A 20,776-nucleotide genomic window follows, 5' to 3' on the forward strand; every position below is an offset into this window, starting at 1 on the left:
GTCCACTCTATGGGTAGAAAGTGGAAAGGACACACAAGATTTGGACCTGAACAGGCAATTGCTACCCAAAAGGAAAACCTTCTGCCAGAAAATTGTGCAAAAATCTCAATTCAGCTTTGAGGGAGCACGCAGGTCGCTCTGCGAGGTAGCTGAGAACCAACCTGCTGTGTGGCTGAGGAAGGTTGTGGCAGCCCAAGCAACGAGATGGAGGACAACAAAGCAAAGGCATGGGGAGAGCCAGCTCTCCAGGGTGGTTTGACCTTCAAATGCTCCTTGAACACAGCTTCTGTTTATACGGGGAGTTAATGGGTCTCAACTAATAAGATCTATCTGATTGGCAGAAAAATAGGGGAACTTGGCTTTACTGACAAAGAAAAGGTTTGTTTTCAGCTATCCTAATTTGCATTAACCCCCCCATAATGAAGAGGAGGTTCTGCTGAGGGACAAGTTCCCGTAGATGAGGTCAACCACTGGCCTGCATTGGGTGTTATCTGGCCTCTTTTCACTCATGGTGGGAAAAAAAGTGCTGCATCCTTGCCCAAGTACTTTGAATTTCATTCCGAGGCAGAGCATCATCTTGCTGTGCAAAAACCACTTCTGTGACACCAATGACAAAAGCCTAAGAAATTAAATCATTAGAAGTCAAATTGCTGCAGAATAACCTGGCGTAGCTCCATCAAAATCTTTGTTTTATCACGGGAAGCCTTCCTTTAAAAGGATAAGTAAACAAAACACCCCAGGGACCCTCAGTGAGGCCGAGTCTAGCTTCTCCCCAGAAAGAAACCTTTCATCTTTCCTTTGTAAAGGTATTTATGATCCTAAAAGGAGAGGACAAAAGGCTTGTTCTCCCCCCGCCTTGCCCACCAGCCCAACTGGGAGGAGCTGCTCTCCCGCGCCTGCCTGCTGCCTCATCCCGGGCTTGGGACAGGCAGAGTGAACCCCCCAAGGGAAGCACCTCTTTTGGGGGTAGGAAATCCATGGCTCATTCTGGGTCTCTCTTTGCAGTCAGGAAGAGCCCTCGGGGTGAGGAATTGAGCCGAACACCGATACCTTTGCTCACTTGGGCTGCCGCGCACAGCCTGACCAGCCCGGTGATGGCCTTGGTGGGGTGCAGACCCCTGCCCTGCACTGCTCAGCCCCGGCTTCAGCTCAGCTTTTAACCCGTGTACCAAACCAGCTACAGCTGCGGAATATTCACCTGCTTCAACACAGAGCAAAGAGGGATGTTCCTGTGAGATTTTCCTTTTTCCTTCATTGTGGCTTTATGTAAGTGGCTGACAGGCTGTGATGGAGCTGAAGAAATAGCTCTAGACTCAGAGTGCAGGGATAAAAAGAAAAAAAACTAGACTTCTTCCCCCCTTCCCTGAGAAAAGGTAATTTACGTAAATTTATCCACGACCAGCATACGGCAATAGCTCACAACTTTGTTAATGGAAACCTGGTGATCCATAACACTTGTGTGGGAGACATTTGCTCGGGGGTAATACAATATTAATGTTAATATCAATGATCGATCAGAGGATTTGCAAGAAAGGCATAAAGTATTTAATTATAATTACATTGGGAATGGCTTTGTAATGGCTACGACATTTGAATAAGGTCACGTCTAGCCCTCACCCCTGTTATGTTGTTCTATATTAAATGCCATTCACTTTAAGTGCTGGAAACCTTTCTGGAGTCGTCAGAATATAATATACTGGGTAAATTGAAATATGTCCCTTCATTTTTTGAAATATGATTGATATCCTTTGCAAAACAAATGTTAACACCTATTTGTACACAAATTTCTTTGATTATATGTTAGGGAAACTCAAGTATGACTGTCTCTCCTAGCAGGCACTTTACTGTGAGCAAAGGACATGGCTATTTGTGAATATTAATTCATCTTACTGAAAATGGTTTTGGATCTCTGCTGTAAATCCACCTGGGTGTATTTCTGCCTTTCCTAATACATTTATCCTATATTGCTTAGTAGCCATAACTGTATCTCCATTAGTCTCAGCGGCCCACTGTGTTCACCTGGGTAAGGTGTATGCTTAGGAGGAACTTTCGCTGTCATTGAGTTACCTTTTGCTAACAGCATTAACAAAGAACACATAGTAAGAATCGTATTCGCACATTTCACAGCAAAAAATATATATTTCAAATACACTGCAGATGTGTACTATCAGCCTAACAGCAGCATTGCCATGTTTAAAACAGTCAAGAAAAAAATCTGCATATAAAGCATGAATATATAAATGTAGGGAGGATCCTAGAGGTGCATACATACCAACCCACATGTGAGCGCATGCATACATTGAAGTACTAAATGAGGACATGCTCTTCCCACATCTATTTACTACTGAACATAAATACTAAAGGAGCAAATCCTTGTCCCTCTTCAAATGAGAATCCACCTGCCCAGTGACCCCAGAGGTTTTCTTCTTTTTCTAACACCAATGTAAACAGCAGATCAATCAGGTCTAATGAGCCAAATTTTGCTTTCAGATAATTGCCCAGCATAACCATCGATTCACAGAGAATGGAAAGCTCCCGTTTGAAGGCAAAATTTGGTCACAAGAAATCATCCCTTCAAAGTTTGGAAGACATGCAGTGATGTAACTGACATGATTTTCCATTTTGTCTATTTTGAAGAAGAAGCGAAGACTTTTGCATGCTATGGAAATGCCTGAAGATAGCAAGTTTTATAGTTTTCCAAAAAATGAGCATTTATTACCAATCAGTGTGAAATACCACTGATGGTAAATTTTAAGTATATGGCAGGAGTTTCAGCATCATGACAACATACATCATGCATTTTTACAACATATAAGTGCAGTGATATTGCTCCCTTTCTCAATAACAATATATAAGAATATATAGTATAAATGTACAGTATATATTAGACACAATGTAAAATAACTTAGTGAAATGTCAAAGCTTCTGCATAAAAATTCAAGTCATGCCTGAGCATACCTCTAGCACAATTTTGCTTAATCTTATCTCATATACCTTCATTTACCTTTAGTTCATGTTGCAAAGATAATTTTACCTCTCTGTATATAATTGCTTAAAACCACCAGAATCCTTGTCTTTTTTTTCTATTATCTGCAGTAGGTGAAGATTGTAGTAGCCAAGCCAAAACCAAGATTTTGTGGAGTCTTTACTAATGCTGCCCAAGGTACTGGGAAGCAATTAATTGTGAACAAGTTGTATAAAAGCAAGTTCTTAAATGCTCGTTACAGTTCATCATTGTCCATCAGGTTCTGTTCTGAAATACCCGACCGCATGTAAATGGTAATGAAACGGCTTTCTTTAGAAATGGAGCTCATGATCTAACATTGCTATCTGTAAGTTATAAACCTCACCAGCTTTGCTGAAATCGTATCAAGTACTACTTTGGTAATTGCTTCCAAGAAGGATCAATAAAAATCTATTTAATAGGAATATACAACTTGTCTCAAAGCAGGTAGGTAGAATTTTGGCTTTGGTCAACACTGGATACAGCTTCTTGCAAAGCTGGGTGTCCCTTCACACTTGCTAAATGAAATATATTCAAGGACTTTCCTGCAGCATCTCAGGAAGCTTTCTGATAGTACAAGGGGAGAGGGTTATTTTTTTTAAACCAAGGCATTAAGAGGCCCTGTGCCTCTGTCACACTACCCATCAAAGTCAACCAGAGTTCAACAGCCTTGCAATTAGCTTTCTTGGAATTATTTTGAATACAACTTCACTTCAACAGTTTAAACAACTCTGCCCTGAATATCAACAAAAATATACTTTAAAAACATTAATAACTACATTTTCTAATTAATGATGAATTAAAGCTGCACAACAGTTTGAAACATGACGATAAAATAAAAAATAAGGGAAGACAGAGTGATTTTCTGTGATTCCTTTTAAGAAAACTAAGCCCCCCCCCCCCGCTCCCCTTACATTCTCAGCCAGTGTAAGTCGACAGAATTACACTGTTTTAGATCAGCTTAAGTTCTGACCTATATACTTCAGTGGAATTAATCCTAATTTCCACCAGTGTAAGTGGAATCAAATTCACTTTGTCTTTAATAAAGCAATGGGTGATAAGCAAGTCTCTTTTCTGTCAGATTCTGCTTGAGAAAGGAAATTTTTTTGTGGTGTTAAATGATGTCCACGACAGTTAAGAAAACAAAGCTAGAATTTCATTAATTTCAGCGTAGTGAAAACCGATATTGGTAACTGTTATTTATGCTTTAATCTTAGCAAAGTTCTTTGGGTACAGACAGAGTATCAGCTCGTGAATCGGTAACCCTTTCTGAGTACTGCTCGGGAAGCAAACGAGGAGGCAGGCGCCTGAATTTCAGTGACATGAAGCTGCTGAATACACTGCAACTCAGATTTTGTTACCACGAATAAATAACATCACATTGTCCAGAACTGGAGATTAATTTGCTGGGCCTCCAGGAGATGATATTTATTTTCTTGCCTATTATATTGAGATCTCACGACAGGCAAAGGGTCAGGGGCTGAGAGGATGTAATCGATGCTGAATTTAATTTCAGAATCCGATTTTGCTAAGGAGGAATTGCTTAGGCTTTGCCTGTTGGTCACGCTGTTTGGAGCAAACCCACGAGGCTCCAGTAGTCTTGGGCCCGATTCAGTTCTTTCGTGTTTACTTTCAGAAGAAGAAATGTTGTTTAAAGCGGAGTCCATAGAAGACATAACGGGGGATGAAGGACTTTTCCCTCTGCTTGATCTCTGCTCCTTATGTTCCCTTTTCACGTTCCTCCTCCTCCGTCTTCGCCTGTAATTCCCGTTTTCAAAGAGATCCAGCATGGATTCGCATCCCGTTGCAAAGCTCCAATAGTTTCCTTTCCCCTTCTCATTCCCTTCTGTTCTGGGAACCTGTATTTATTTAAAGGCAGTTCAGTATTTGTATGTGTTACAGATGCTGCTGCTTAACATCTGCATTCATTTACATTCAAGAATGGTGTAAACACATATGACAAGACTTTTAAGCCTATTCTCTTTCATTATACCAATAGGATGTAAACTCCATCCTCCTCAATTTGTTATCTATTAGCACGCATCAGACAAGGATATACTCTGTATCTCTATAACTGACAACTCAGAGAGATTTTAAGTGATTCGCAGCTCAGCTGTTTGTTTCCCTTCTTTCTCAGTGATGAGATTATTCCTGCATATATTTTTTTTAGCCATGCACAGTGTGTATGTAAATATACAGTTAGTGATCTTACCTTTACAAAACAACTGTTAAGCGATAAGTTATGTCGGATGGAGTTCTGCCAGGCTCTTTGATTTGATCTGTAGTAAGGAAATTTCTTCATTATAAAGTCATAAATGCCAGAGAGGGTGACTTTATTTGAAGGACTTTGCTGGATGGCCATTGCAATTAAGGCAATGTAGCTGAAAGAAGGAAAACTTGCTGTTACACCATCGCCTAACATACTCAGGTTTTAGGACCACATGGGTGTATCTGTGCCTATATCCTGCTTCCAAAAGTTCTCCCAGTGGATCTGCGCCCTGACCCGAGACATCCCAGGGGTAAGTCCCGAGCGTGGTTGCTGCCTCTCCGCCCCGAGCCCCCGGGGTGATACGCAGGCGTTACTTCCAGGCAATTGAGCCCCGACCGGGCTGCTTGCCCCGGCGCTCAGCACAGAGAGCTTAGATACAGGAGGATTACAGAAAGATCACCCACCTCTCAAACCCCATCAGAAAAGTTTCCCTGAGCTGGAAGGCTGCAGTGAGGCAGACCGGGCTCAGAGACACTGTCACTGGAGACCTTGCCTGCTCGTGGCAAGGACCTTAGGTGCCCCTGTGAACATTTACACCGCGCGTCTTCCCACCACACCGGGGATTATCGGCGTCCGTTTCACCCATTGGCATGTTGCACATTTAATTCCCCTTCTCCCGGGGCTCCTGGAGGTCGGAGGAGACCATCTGAGGTCTGGTGGCTCAACGGCATGCCAGAGTTGCTGTGACCCCGCACGGGAGAAAACAAATCATGAACACTTCAAACAGCGAGACGGGGGGAAATCTGCCTGCTGCGGTGCCTGCACAGGGGCCAGACCCACCGCCCACCTGAGGAGAGGTCCCACACTCCCCCAGGAGCTGTGATCCCACCATCCCAGAGCTCAGAAACCTCCCCAGAGATGGGGAGACTTGGAAAAACTTCATCTTACCTGTACGCCGGTCTGGTGAATTTTTTCTCTTCGTCAGAACTACAGGTAGGATAATCATCCCCATCATAATTAAAGCAGTTATAGGGGTACTGCGTGTTGTCAAACATCGTCCTGCTCCTTGCTCAGCTCCTGTGGAGTGAGAGAGATGGAGTGATGTTTCTCAGAGCTTGGACTCCCTCCTCCCTTCTTCCCTCCCCTCTGTCTGTCTCGTTGCCTCTCTCCCCCCTCCTCACGCTCCCTCTCCTCCGTGCACACATACTCTCCGTGATGGGGTGGGGATTGTTTTTGCAATTCTCACGTCCCAGACAGCCTGTCTGTTAGGATATTATATTTTTTTTTTTTTTTTTTGGGGGGGGGGGTTATTGTTGTTATTGCTGTTGCCTCCAATGGGGTGGCGGAGCCAGGCGGCCGGTGACTGATGGAGCTGGTGAATTGGGGTGAACCTTTGAACCGGGGTGTGCACCGCCAGTAGCTCCGCTCAGCTCGCTGGGTGGTCTGGGCTGGAGAGGGGCCAGCGCTCCCCCCGTCACATCCACAACGTGACAAAAGCAAACAGCATGATGTTAATAAATCATGCTTCAAGGTCTCTACTTGGAAATTAAACTTTGAGAACAGAGTGCAGCTCCCCCCCCAGCCCCCGAATCCTCCCCCTTTGTATTTTTCTCTCCCCAGCGAAGCAGGGTGGCTTTCTTATTTATTTATTTTTAGAAACCCGACGTACAATAAACAGACGTTCCAGGCAGTAATGCACGCTTGTCCTGATCTGCAATCTATAATACAGTATAATAGACATAAATTATATTTCCATGACTAAAGGAAAATGTGTATGTTCAAAGAAAGTAGAACAGAGGGATATGAGGGACTACTGTCAAGCAGGAAAGTAAAAGGAAAATAGCTGTAGGCAGGAGAGCTGCCTGTGTGGGCTTTGATCTGAAGGATGAATTAGACTAATAGCCCTGTGTGTTGGCATCCAATACTGTAACAATTTAATAGTTTTTCAATGCTTTGGAGTGTTTTCCAACAAGTGATGTAAACCAAAGGCATCACACACCATTTCAGGGGGGACTAAAAAGGTGTATGGCACATGATAATTAAATTATTTGAAGACAGCTCTGTCCCAGGAACTAGCCCCAGGAGGAAATGGGTATTGGAAAAGAGAAAGCAAATTGGTGTGCAGAGAGTTACCTGGATGGAAATATAAAAGCAGAAGCACTAGCAATGCAACTTTTGTTTTCTATAGCATCTTTCATACAAAGTATGTCCCCAAACCCCTTTTGGAGTTAAAGGATACAATTAGGGGAAAATTCATCCGAGTGATACAGAGCCCTTGAAAGTGATGCTTAAGTGGCTCCTCCAGTTTTGATGTAGATGGACATAGGAAAGCTTTTTCTGTGGAATATAACAATACATTATAGCAGGGAGTAGGCGGAAATACGTGGCATGAAAAAATAGATACAAGAGGTGTTTTCTTAGGAATATGAAGCCAGAGCAGGTACCCAAAATAAAAAATTATCTCCACTCTAAAATACATCAATAGGCATATGCATGAGGCATCCACTGCAGAGGAGGTCTTAATACAAAGGGTCAGCTACTGCTGCCTAAGGCATTAGCAGGGCTTTAATATTGAGTAAGATAGAGCAGATTCAGTGGTGGAGAACGAAATATATAACGTCTGATCTTCATTCATACTCTGTCCAGCTGGACTAGAAGGTTTAAAGTAAAGAAGAAGCTGGGCCACAGACTTGGAAAGATTTTCCCTCACTAAAACCCGTGAATCTTGAGCCACAAGTAAATGCCTACTTTGATTTTTAGCAGCGGCTCTTCTCTTTGGAGGTATTTTATCTCACTGAAATTCCAGTTATTCAAACAGTCTTGCTTCTGATCTATAACAATTTTTAAAAAGCAGAACTGGGTTGGTTGATTTTACAGAACCTGTTAGCGCTCTTTTTTCAGTTCTTCATATTCTATTTATGAAAATTGCCTCGCTAAGAAAGTCAGACAATACACTTTGACCAAAATCCTCACATATTTACTGGCAGTATATAATAGCTAAAGTTTTCTCTAAGGGGAATTAGAGCAAATAATTGTAGTGTCATACGTTTAGTAATGCTATTTACCTCAATTCGAGTATTTTCTTGCTGTGGTGAGTGTAATCAGCTCGCCCATGTCTAGCACATCTATAACATGCATTACAGCTGGTGGTTAGCTCTACTCTCTATGCAAGAGCTCATGGCCGCTGTATTCCTCACCCATTTCAGTGGAAAATAACACTTAGATTAAATTTCCATCTCAGCAGATGGTTTGTCAGACTAAATTCAGCAAATGGAGGTGGGTCATAACAACCAGTGCTGGTGTCCTTGAGCAGCATCTCAGGGGTGAGTGGGACCATGGGTGGGTGCAGGGGCAGCTTGGCAAGATACATGGGAAACTCCCACCATGGCCATTTGTGTAACGCATAATCTGTGGATAAATATTATTATTTCCTGATAGCCAGCAGTGGGCTGGAGGATTTAGTTTCTGCCTCTGTAAATATCACTAAATTCACCTGCTGCAAATTCATATAGACCATGAGAAGAATGCAGACCATTTTTGAATTCTAGATGATCAGAAACAAATTATATATTATGTCTCATAAACTTGCTTCTGAAATCCAGATATGCAAAACTGGCTGAGTATTTCTCAAGGTATATTTTTAAAGCCTGCATACTGATATTTTATCCCCAAGTGAATGTTTATGGTCCAGTTATAACCCTTGAAAATAATATTCATAAAGAGATGCTAATACCCTCTTATATGTACCGTAGTGGGGCTAGCAGGTGCCATGCTTATGGTGGCAAAACATGTTGTACAATAGCTTTTTCCTAGCATCTGTGCAGCCATTATAGTTTAACTAGAGTAACTATAACTCATCCCTGTCATTATCATAAAAGCATAATTTTGCCAGGCTAGTGTTTTCTTACGTTGTATATTTTCAGAAGACAAAGTTGTAAACCATTTGATTTGAGATTGTAAATAGGCAATAAAAATGCTGTGAAAGATTTGCCTATTTTTTTAACATTGATATTAAAAAGTTATATGCAATTTTTGTAATTATGAAACAGATTTTGAAAACTGTACATGAAATTCAGACTGGTCATAAATCCAAACAGGGATGAATTACAGGTCATTATAGCTCCTTGGAATAACAGTGGGTACCTCAGTGTGTAGGACTGCACGCTGATAACCCAGTCCTCTTACTGGTGTAGACTGGAGTTTCCCAGCAGCACAGCTTCTCCTGCTCTCTCTCACTGACTTGGGAGCCAGAGCTGGTTGCAGTTTAGGACTTTATCCCAAACCTTTTAAATTTATCATAGAATCGCAGAATTATTTGGGTCAGAGGGGACCTTTTAAAGACCATCTAGTCCAACCCCCGCGTCCCTGCCATGGGCAGGGACACCTTTCACTAGATCAGGTTGCCCACAACCCCATCAAACCTTACCTTGAACATTTCCAGGGATGGGGCATCCACAGCTTCTCTGGGAAACCTGTTCCAGTGCCTCATCGCCCTCATAGTAAAGGATTTCTTCTTTATATTCAATCTAAATCCACCCTCTTTTGGTTTAAATCAGATGGAAACAAGTGGTGGCCTTCAGCAGGCTTTGGATCACTCAACGGCAGTCTATATCACCAGTAAACTGCTTTCTGTTTAGTACAAGATCCGTAGCTCCGGCAAACAAAGAAGAGGATGGGGAAGTGAAGGTTGTGGTACTTACTTTCCCAGTTGCTTTGATATGGGATAAGGAGGAGAGTTCCCCAGACTTGGCTGGGTATTTGGCTGCAATGGCACCTGATTGAATTGCTTTCCCTTCTGCTTCTCTTTTGTGTTCATATGTAGAACTTCATGGAAATACAATTTGCACCACAATTTGTGGTTTTCTGCTGGAGCTCAGTGAGAATTGTTTATATTTCCTAGCTAGGGGATTATTTGGAGAAGCATTCTTCATCTGCATGCCTTCTTGCTGCAGCAGTGTAAAACTCACGCATAAAACACAGCACGAGTTTCTACTGAAACAGGAATGTGGATAAGAAACCTTCAATAAAAATTCATCACATTAGAGGCGGTAAATAAGAGAGCAAGTACATAAACTAGCTCAGACTTATTATCCCTGCCCTAGCTAGATATGGAGATTCACAAGGCATATGTGAAAATCCATTTCTGGAGATGCTCAGTGTGTTTTAGTAGTGAAAAATGGGAAAAGAAGGGTTTTCAGGGTAAAAAGCCATTTCTCCTACCTGGGTTGTAACTATTGGTCAAAAATTTTTTTTTTTTCCAGAAATTCCAGCTGGCCAAGCTGAGGTCTTTGCACAGTCTTGTGAAGCTCTGTGACCACATTGTCACCAGGACGGACTGTATTTCCCTTTGGGCCAGGGAGGAGTTTAGATGGTACTTTCTTATCTGCTTGGTGTGCAGACGTGGTACCCCACTTCATCACTCTCCATTGCAATGGACTGTTCTTTTTTCTAACATTATCTACCTTTCCCAGAGAATAGCAAATCCTTTTCCAGCGAGAAGCTCTCAAACAAGTGAAGTGACAACCACCGAGTGGGCAAGAAGCCAGGAGCTGTGGAGAAAGCCTGCAGGTCTGTGAGAGCAGCTCCTGAGAGCGCTGGGTTTCCTGGTGGAGCTGCTCACACTGACGTTCGAGGGTTGACTGCGAGTAATGTCACACAAATTAGCACTCCAATATATTATTTCTCCTTTGCTCCCATGAGGTCATGGCTTCAAAGACAGTGGAGGGAGAACATGGACAGGTATCTAGCTTTTAGCCATTTATTAAGTGAAATTCTTGAATTTGTTTTTACTCATTTTCTACTTAAAACCAAAAGTGATGGAAAGAGATTTTAAAAGCTTTACAAATATATTTAAAAAAAAAAAAAAAATCAGTTTAGGTTGGATAGAATGGTTTGGGTTCACCTAAAAAGATTTTCAAAATTTTACATTCTGTCCCTGGTTTGCCCAGCACCTTTCTGCAGGAGGGATGCTGGCGGTTGAAAGGACACATCCCCATTTCTTTATTTGATACGAATACATGAAGCAGATGTTCAGAGTTTGCCTGCTTATGATTTGATATTCTTCTCCTTCTCAGCGGTACAAAATTACATCCTTCTCTTTCACTTCTCAGATAGATGGGATAAAACGCAGTAGGGTTGTGCAAGGTTCACAGGAGACCTGTCCTTCATGTTGCCGTGAAAATCTCTGGAATCACTGATCCATGAGGCTTTTGGAGACAAGTAGGAAGAGCTGGAGGGTTTGAAGAGGGGATAAATCAAGAGGTGATGCCTATTCTTTGCCACATAGTGCACCTCTCGGTCTGGTACAACAATCATGCCTTGATTCAGTCTACACTTGTTTACCAAAAACGGACATTATCTTGGCAGCTGCCATACCTCATCCATCTTTGGTCATTTCTCATTTTAGCTGTGTACAAAATCATTTGGCTATAGGCCTCACTTCATACATTGTTTGAATTCTGCGCCAGACACAGCTAATAACTCGGGCCAGGAAACTTGTTCCAGATGTTAATTAACTCCCTCTGCATTAACTGGAATCACACAATTAAGGCCTGATTATTTATAAAACCATTTTGTCGAGAGAATTAGGAGAATGAACACAAACATCCTGGCTCACACTTTCACACAAATGTCCATGTGCTGTTAAACTGTGGAAATTGGCACAAGTTGTCCCACACATTTATTTTCAGCCATCATAATTATTCCAGAGGAGAAAGGACAACAGTCAGCCAGGCGTGGAGGAGCAATGCTGAAGCAAAGAAGCTAATTCCCAGCCGAGCTAAGGTCTACTGTTGTGGCACCAACAGGCCTCAGAGATGCCTATCAAATATCCCATCGGCAAAGCGGCTCTCCTACTGCCGTAAAGCTAAATGAAAGAGCAGCCTCATTTTGCCCAGTCATAAATTGTAATATTTACAAGTTGGTAGCTACTCAGGGGCTGGAGGGCCTGCCCAGTGTCTATGGTGCTTTGTCTGCTCTCTACCACACGTTCCTTGGTTTAAGGGATTTTTGGGACGTCACACAAACACTTGACGGATCCACGACACAGCAAATTCAAACCAGTTCAAACATGTCTCTCCCATCTGCCTTGCACACAGCTCAGCGTCAGCGAATCAGGGACTTTTTATTATCTGATATTGCAAAATGGACAAATATAAGGCAAGCAAATACAAGGTGCAACCAAGCTTTGCCCAAGCTGGCTGGATGCACGTGGTCCCGTAAGTGCAAAGGTAACTGCCCCATGGCGATGCAGGTCACCAACTTCTTGATGGATGAGGAGGTGGGCTCTGAGCTGCTGGAGCACACGCACAGCTTGTCTACATGTTGTCTGTGTCTCCAATCACCAGAGATGGTCACTGTGAAAAGCTGTGACCCTCCAGGGACTGTTTGAATCAAGTCTGAATCAAGGAGCCATTTGAATCAAGAATCCCCTGACTCCTGAATCCTCCCTGTCCTGGTTTCACTGGGATAGAGTTAATTTTCTTCCTAGCAGCTGCTACAGTGTTATGTTTTGGATTTAGTATGAGAATGATGTCGATAACACACTGATGTTTTCAGTTGTTGCTAAGTCGTGTTTATACTAAGTCAAGGATTTTTCAGCTTCTCGTGCCCAGCCAGCAAGAAGGCTGGAGGGGCACAAGAAGTTGGGAGGGGGCACAGCCAGGACAGCTGACCCAAACTGGCCAAAGGGGTATTCCATACCGTGTGACATCATGCCCAGTATATAAACTGGGAGAGTTGGCTGGGGGGGGGTGGATTGCTGCTCGGGAACTAGCTGGGCATCGGTTGGCAAGTGGTGAGCAATTGCATTGTGCATCCCTTGTTTTGTATATTCCAATCCTTTTATTATTATTATTGTCATTTTATTATGGTTATTATTATCATTATTATTTTTTTTCCTTTCTGTTCTATTAAACCGTTCTTATCTCAATCCACAAGTTTTACTTTTTTTCCCAATTCTCTCCCCCATCCCACTGGTTGGGGGAAGTGAGTGAGCGGCTGTGTGGTGCTTAGTTGCTGGCTGGGGTTAAACCACAATGCTCCCTTGGACAAGCCTGTGAGGTTTAGTGGTGTATATTGAGGTGGGACCCACAACTGTAGGGCACAGGCAGGCTGAGCAGCTGGTGGTCACTTAGTGCCTCTTTGTGCACCCTGTTGGCACCTTTAGCATTACAAATCCTGCACCTTGGGGAACAGAAGAGATAGGGAGAGGCAGCAATGTTATGTTTTGCTGATTCTATTTTCATTTGAAAGTAGTAATTCATTCCAGTTCACTTACTCATAACTCTCACCCACGCAGAAGTTTTCTGGGAGCTGCATGAACAATTCCAAAACAAGGCAGATCAAGCTGGCAGGACAAAGTAACTGGAAATGGGCCCCTAAGCAAGTGCTGTTACTGAAGAAAGGGATGGTAGGCAGGGACTCCTCCTTTGTTCGTAACTGAGCTGCAGGATTACCTCCCTCCAGGTTCTCCATCTACCGGTTTCCCTTCAGGCATAATCCCTTCTAATTTCTCAATAAGGTTGTGGTGGGTTGACCCTGGCTGGATGCCAGGTGCCCACCAAAGCCACTCTATCACTCCCACCCAGCTGCACATGGGAGAGAAAATATAATGAAAGGCTTGTGGGTTGAGGTAAGGACAGGGAGAGATCACTTGCCAATTACTGTCACAGGCAAAACAGACTCGACTTCAGGAAAATTAATTTTTTATGAATCAAAATCAGAGTAGGATAATGAGAAATAAAACCAAATCTTAAAACACCTTCCCCCCACCCTTCCCTTCTTCCTGGGCTTAACTTCACTCCCGATTTTCTCTACCTCCTCCCTCCAGCAGCACAGGGGGACAGGGAATGAGGGTTGGGGTCAGTTCATCACACCTTGTCTCTGCCGCTCCTTCCTCCTCAGGGGCAGGACTCTTCACACTCTTCCCCTGCTCCAGCGTGGGATCCCTTCCACAGGCCACAGTTCTTCACAAAGTGCTCCAGTGCGGAGCCTTCCCCGGGCTGCAGTCCTTCAGGCACAGACTGCTCCAGCGCAGGTCCCCCATGGGGTCACAAGTCCTGCCAGAAAACCTGCTCACATATTCTCACTCCTCTCTTCTCCAGCTGCAATTGTGCAGGTTTTTTTCCCCTTCTTAAATGTGTTATTCCAGAGGCATTATCACCACTGTCACTGATGGGCTCAGCCTTGGCCAGCGGCGGGTCTGTCTTGGAGCTGGCTGACATTGGCTCTGTCACACACAGTGGAAGCTTCCAGCAGCTTCTCTCAGAATCCATCCCTGTAGGCCCCCCGCTACCAAACCCTTGCCATGCAAACCCAATACAAAGGCACGATTTGTGGCTGCATAAACATCCTAGGATATTCCAGTTTTCCATAATACCCATCTTTAAGATAGGATCACACTTTGAAACATGTTTCCCACCTCTTAGTTACCAAGTGGTAATAATATTTCCCCATTATGATTTCTTTTTTATATAACCCACCCCTCCTAACTGATAGATCTGATTTGATGTATTTCTCTCCATAAGTAAGTTCAACTGTCAAGGCTTTTCTTCATTCTGAAAAATTTTCATGTTTTGATAGTACCAGTTAAACTACTCGACTTCATTGCAGGATAAACACTTGATGGTTAATAAGTCAGGGACATCTGATTACATCTTCCTCAATGCCAGACATAAGCCTTCTTCTCTTCCTCTGAATTAGAATAATCATTCACAGTTCATAATTTATCATCCTTCAAGTATTTGTCTATCTATCACATGAAAGCAACTCTCAGCAGAGAGCCGTCAGCTAACATTGTATTTTGAGGTTTCTGCTGATAGCTCCTTAAAGAGGTGTAAGCTCCCTTCTTGCTTTTCCATCCTTTTCATCTTATGAGAGGCTTTCCAATGCACACAGCAGAGTCTAAAAAGAAATAAGCTTTGATCTCTGCCACCTGAAGTGTATTCTCACCATTAGTAGTTTCAGGTGAAAATATTTGTAGTGTAATGCTAGTCCTCGGTTCTGCTCTCTTTAGGAAGGTTGGGAGCTTTGCTGTGTGTCTATTTGTGAAGTCATATTTTATGTTTGAACTCGGTAAGTGTGATAAAAAGAATATATATATAAAAATGTAAACCAGTTTTGTTTCTGCTTCTTCTCATTAAGTTTTGACCTTAGTTTACTTTTCTTCATCAGCATTTCAGTTTGATCAGTTTGAAATGTTTTTGGGATTTAAAAGTGTCTGAAGCCAACTTGTAGCACTAAAAGTTTCTCACTTGCCTTATGCTCAGTGTATAACTGCCTTCCTTTAGACAGTTGAATTTAACAAAATGAAACCTTTAAGAAGCTGACTATTTTAATGGAAGCTCAGCTTCTTCCCACATATTTGGTGTGTGGTGCTTTCAGGTATGTAGAGGTAAGTTCTCAGTAAACCTTATATCTTGATTAAGAGCTGAAGATTTCCTTATCTGAGAGTCAAATCCTGTGTATTTTCTGACTAACCTATTTTTGCAGTAGCATGCTAGACTAGGTGTGTAAGCAAAGGCATGGTTATTTACAAGCATACCTCTCAGTTAATGAGTATTTGTGAGAGTAGTTTATTTTTCTTTAGTGTCTTCCTTATTTTCCAAGTTGTTCATCAATTCCTTTGAATAATTCTCAGGACTTCAGAATTTAGAAATACTGGTGCTAATTCTTGAGCTCTGGATAGAACACTTTTGGGGAAATAATAGAAGATGACTTACACATATTTAACTGCTGGTGTGAATTTCTAGGCAAACAGTAATTTATTAAACTTCTAGCATTCAGGGACTCTGTATTTGGCTGTATGCTCAAAAGCTAACAAATAGGATCTCAGAACTCACAGGGGAGCAAAGTCAGCACTTCTACCATGCGAAAGATATTCCTAAATCCAACTGCTTATGTGCTCATCTGCTCTAATACTGGTGAATGGTCCCCAAAGTGAACAAAGCGCAACATCTCTCCTTAGAGCCGCAGCCCAGCCATATGGCGAAAATGGTATTGTATAAGGTATTTTGCAACGTGAAGCTTCACAAGCAACAGAGCTAGGTTTGTGCCCCGTTTGCTGTCCACGCGACAGTCTGCAGCCCCAACTCCAAGGGCGCCCAAAGAGCCCAATGTTGTACTTGTAAAATAGAGCCACAAGCAAGGGACTTGTATCAATCGACACCCCAGCAGCTGCTTGGGGTGAGTGGGAGCAGGGAAGGTGGAGTTACGTGGGTGGTGACAAAGGTAGTGACGTGACCCAGGAAACAACAAGGAATGTATCTATATTTAATTGCAGATCCTGTTGTTCATGATAGTCTTAAGTAGGAACTTGAGTGTTACTATTTGTAGACTGGTCCATAAAGGGGTGATCAGTGGGTGGAGGTAAGACACGGGGATGGTTTCAACCATTCTTTCTTTATAGCTGCCTGGCAGTCTTGACAAATTGCCTTTTTTCTTTTTTTTTTTTTTCCTCTTCAATACCAGTCAATTTGGAAAAAAGATAGGCACAATCACAAAAAGGAATTTTAAATGCTCTAAGACTAATAAGGAATGTGCTGACCCTCCAAAACACATACTGCCACTGCCCAACACAGAGCATTGATCTGAAAGGAAGCAACGATACAAGACAGTCCTGGATATTTTGCTTCATGTCTCTAGTTTTATCCCAACCAAACAACACTGTGCCCATGCTAAAAATGAGAAGCAGCGATCTGCAGTAGAAGTAACCCCACTATGCAAGCTGCCTTTTCCAATGCAGTGTCTGACAGTGGGAGAATAAGTACGGCTCTTTTTTGACTTAGTTGGGCTCGATGGCACTTGGTGTTATTTATTCAGCATTCTTGGGAAAGACTTGAAGCAGCCTCTTACCTGACATGGAGCTCTGGGCTGCTAAAGGCAATTTATACTGCAGGAGCAGCCTATAAACAGAAACAATCTTGAAAATTGCTCAGATGTGGAGAGATGCATGGGTATTGACAAAGGACATTGGGGTAGAATTAGGATTTCTAGGAAGCGGGATGCAAAGCAGCCAAATTATCACTTAAAATAAGCAGGGAATCCTATTCTGGCACGTACTGCAGAGATATCTGCTGGCAGTGCATCACTGTGTGCTGGCAGTTGGGAAAACTGGAGCATGGGAGTTTTACAGGTGATACAATGCACTTTTGAGCTATTCTGCAATAACTAAGCTTGGGAGAGAACACTTCTTTTTGTTCATTTTACTTAAGTAAAAATCAGACACCAGGATGAGAAGATCATGGAAGGGCTGTCTGAATCGTGAACTCCTATTTGCATTTTGAAATAGAACTCAGTAGAAATCTTGGATCCCAATAACTCTAAATTTGGAGCATGCAGAATTCATTTCGGTCTTTTTGTGGTTAAGGGCCTATATATCTCTTGCTAGCTTTTGTGGGGAAAACTTATTCTAAAAAAAGGCATCGCAACTATTTATGTTTGTTTGTTTGGTATGGGGTTGAACAGCATCAAGCAGAGCGCCAGAGATGTATTTAGATTCATTCCCCTGGAATACGGGTGGGGATGGACATGTTCTTAATTAAAACTTGGAGTTTAGAAGATTGTTTCCCAAGGTTATTTTTGGTTGCTGGAGTCTGGATCTGAAGCTTGTCGCCTGGCTCCAACTCCAATGCATTCATATCTGATTCGGGCAATTTAGAACTTAATCTTTATTTGGAAGCAAAGAAGAGCAATCGTTCACTTCACAGATTTCAAGGGAAGTCCCCAGTCTTCTGTAGGACAGCGTAAAGCTGTTTGAGCAATCTGAGTCTTACAAACGCATCTGTCTTGCAGCTTGTCAATGTATTTTGTTACTAGATGAGGGGTAGACTGGGAAACCTCTGAATTTCCTTGGGGGGGGGGGTCTACGGAAAGGACATCTTTGTGTAAGGGTACCCATCTGAAAAGTTTTCTCATCCCATTGCCCCGCTCTGGCATTGGCTCCCCCATGCAATGGTGCTCAGTGGCATAAACTGTGCTATGATGGGAGGAGTGGTGGGAGGTGAAATGGTGACACGTTGGAAGGGGAACCAGGGATCGTGGGGACAGATCCAGCAGCTTCAAGAAGCTCCTGCTCCCTTCCATCCACAATGGGAAAGGCAATCCACAGATCCCGCAGAAGGCAAAACATGACATGTATGAGTGATTATCCATTCAGGTGTTATCCAACACGATTCACAGGGGCTGAAGTGCTGAAAATGCTCAATATTCAGACGAAATAGCTAACTTGTCCATTCTGGAGGAAACTAACCCAGTGGAGCTAATGAAATCATCATGAGACCTACATTACACGAAGTCGTCAACAGCAATTCGGCTTCAAGTTGTAACATCAAAGTGCATTCAGAAACCGGCAGTATTATAACGCTGGAGCAGGTCGTCACCACAACGACATCGCCAAAAAGGGTTTGGCTGCGTCCCAGGCCACGGCATCGGGATGCTCTCATCGGAGCACTGGCATCTGGCAGGACGTGGGGACCCGGTGAGGGAGCGCCGAGCCCGCTGCTCCCTTCTGCCCTGGGCAGGGCAGGGCTCCCTGCCAGCTTTGCCCCCTCTCCGCTTATCTGGGTGACCTGAACAGGCTCGCGTGGGTTTGACTAAGGGGACAGCACAGCGTATGCCAGGCTAAGCAAGAGCGGAGGCTCCCTCGCTGTGTATTCCTTCAGGGTCAGCTGCTGCTCGGGATCAAATCCCCCCTTAATCCCTTGGAGGGAAAGACCCCAGACGCTGCCTGCTTGGTTTCATTACACAGGAGCAGAGCTGAAACCATTAGAGAGACCATTTCCAAGCACAGCTGCCTAAAAAAACTTCATGGTGCGTATTCATGCCTTTTCCCCCCTGGACGGCCAAGCAGCAAGGACTTTTTGTGCAAAACGCATTTAAAGGTTTAACTCGGCTTCTGCGCTGTGCTCCCTGAGGAGGAAGGTCAAGGTCCTGCAAAGATGAGAATGACGCTAAAAATTATTAAACTGCAAAATGAGGGTGACCATCACTGTTCTGGCCATTTAGTTTGTACGTTTTCTTCCTACTCCCACCAGCCTCTCGCTGGTAGGCCGGTTGCATTAGAAATGAGAATTACATGAAAACATTGTCTATGTGCAGGTATTCATGCATCAGGCGGTTTCTTGCCTCAATCTCTAGACCTATTCCAAACAGTTTTTGTAGTAGTTCAGAATGTTATTTAATTAACTTTATTAATGGTTTATTTATTATCTGATGGGAAAGCTGAGCCTGGACACATCTTTTGCTGGATATCCGAGATATCACATGGACCTGCACTTTGGAGGCAAAATTGGTGGTTCTGCCAGACTTCACTGCTCCCTTAATCATCCCCTGCCATTTGTAGCAGCATCCCAGTCCTCCCCCAGCTGTGTAGCACCTAATGGCCATCGACTGATAATGCAACAAGTCAATAAGAAAATTATTTTCCCACTGCACCACTAGATGCCCACTTTTCTAGATAAGTGGTCAAGGGACTGGAAACAGGTTTTTCCTCTTTGAAAGATAAATATTCTCCAGCTGTCACAGTGTTTAAGAGTGTTTTTTTGCTTCACAGATGACCTCAGTTCTAGCTAAGATTTCATGGATCACTATGTAACCTGGCAAAAATATTCATCCTCCTCTGAACAGTGCATTGATTAATACAGTAGCATGTGCTAATAACCTAATACTAAACTGATTAATGGTTTGATAAATCAGTTGTCACATAGCAAACCAGGAAATACTTCCCTTGCCAAATAAGAGGTGACTATTAAGCTTAAGGTGAATTTAATAAGAGCACCCATGCAGCTGCTGGCTCCAGACGGTGGTCTGCTCGGCTACAGGACGTGCTTGGCTACGGTGAACTTTCACGCAGAGATGGTGAGGATAGTTATGTAAAAAAAGATGTAAGCAGAAGAAATGAAAGAGGTCTGTATACATCATATTGTATAAAGGCTTCTTACTGGTTAGAGGTTGACCATAATAACAAAAGGTTAAAGGAAGAGTCTGATGCTAATGAGGGCAGGGAAGAGTTACCGTGGTCAGGGTTATGTCCCTGGACGTATTTCATCCTGCCGTGGTACAGCCAGCCCCTCGCCTTTCCGCACCTTGACAGCAATTCGCACAGAGCCAGGAAAACCTTTTCAATAGCATACGTTCCTGCAGAGCTGCGCCGACTATAGCAAGGAGGGAGTGGGGCTATAGAAATATTTTCTATACAGTGAGATGGAGAAATACCTTTGCAGCGGTGGTGCCCCTCCAGGAGCAGTTCCGAGCTGGAGCTGGGTGATGCTGCTGCCGCCCTCTAGATGGTGCAGTCTGATAAAAAATTTGAGAAAAGATTGTCATTTGCTTTGATTAGGGTCTCTCCCACTTCTTTTCTGGGCAGAGATTTTTTAATTGCATTTACAGGAAGGCATATTGCCAATGACGGGGAACTGGAACACTGTGCTGCTGGTAATTCCCTTAAGTGTTGGGATGAGAGCCAGATCCATATGCTATATGCATATTTCCTAAAACCTGGTGCACCGTACTGTATTTTACCTTGAGATATTTTGCACATTAAGTTTCTACCTAAACCATTCTAT

At 43.2% G+C, this 20,776-nt stretch overlaps 1 protein-coding gene across 2 annotated transcripts; it reads right to left on the reverse strand.

The window, feature by feature from the left end:
• Positions 1-1,530: 1,530 nt before the first annotated feature.
• Positions 1,531-6,421, reverse strand: FOXL3 (forkhead box L3). Of its 2 annotated transcripts, none has more exons than XM_030002416.2 (3): positions 6,162-6,421; positions 5,217-5,283; positions 1,531-4,863 (listed from the first exon to the last, which is right to left on the reverse strand). In XM_030002416.2, the coding sequence occupies exons 1-3, from the start codon at positions 6,266-6,268 to the stop codon at positions 4,381-4,383; spliced, it is 657 nt and encodes a 218-aa protein (XP_029858276.1). In that variant the 5' UTR covers positions 6,269-6,421; the 3' UTR covers positions 1,531-4,380. The 2 variants fall into 2 exon arrangements, with proteins under 2 accessions (XP_029858276.1, XP_029858275.1); XM_030002415.2 differs by having other exon boundaries at positions 5,217-5,385; positions 6,162-6,412.
• Between the last annotated feature and the right edge of the window lie 14,355 nt (positions 6,422-20,776).

Source organism: Aquila chrysaetos, chromosome 25 (genome assembly GCF_900496995.4).
Source record: "Aquila chrysaetos chrysaetos chromosome 25, bAquChr1.4, whole genome shotgun sequence".
Lineage (NCBI taxonomy): Eukaryota > Metazoa > Chordata > Aves > Accipitriformes > Accipitridae > Aquila > Aquila chrysaetos.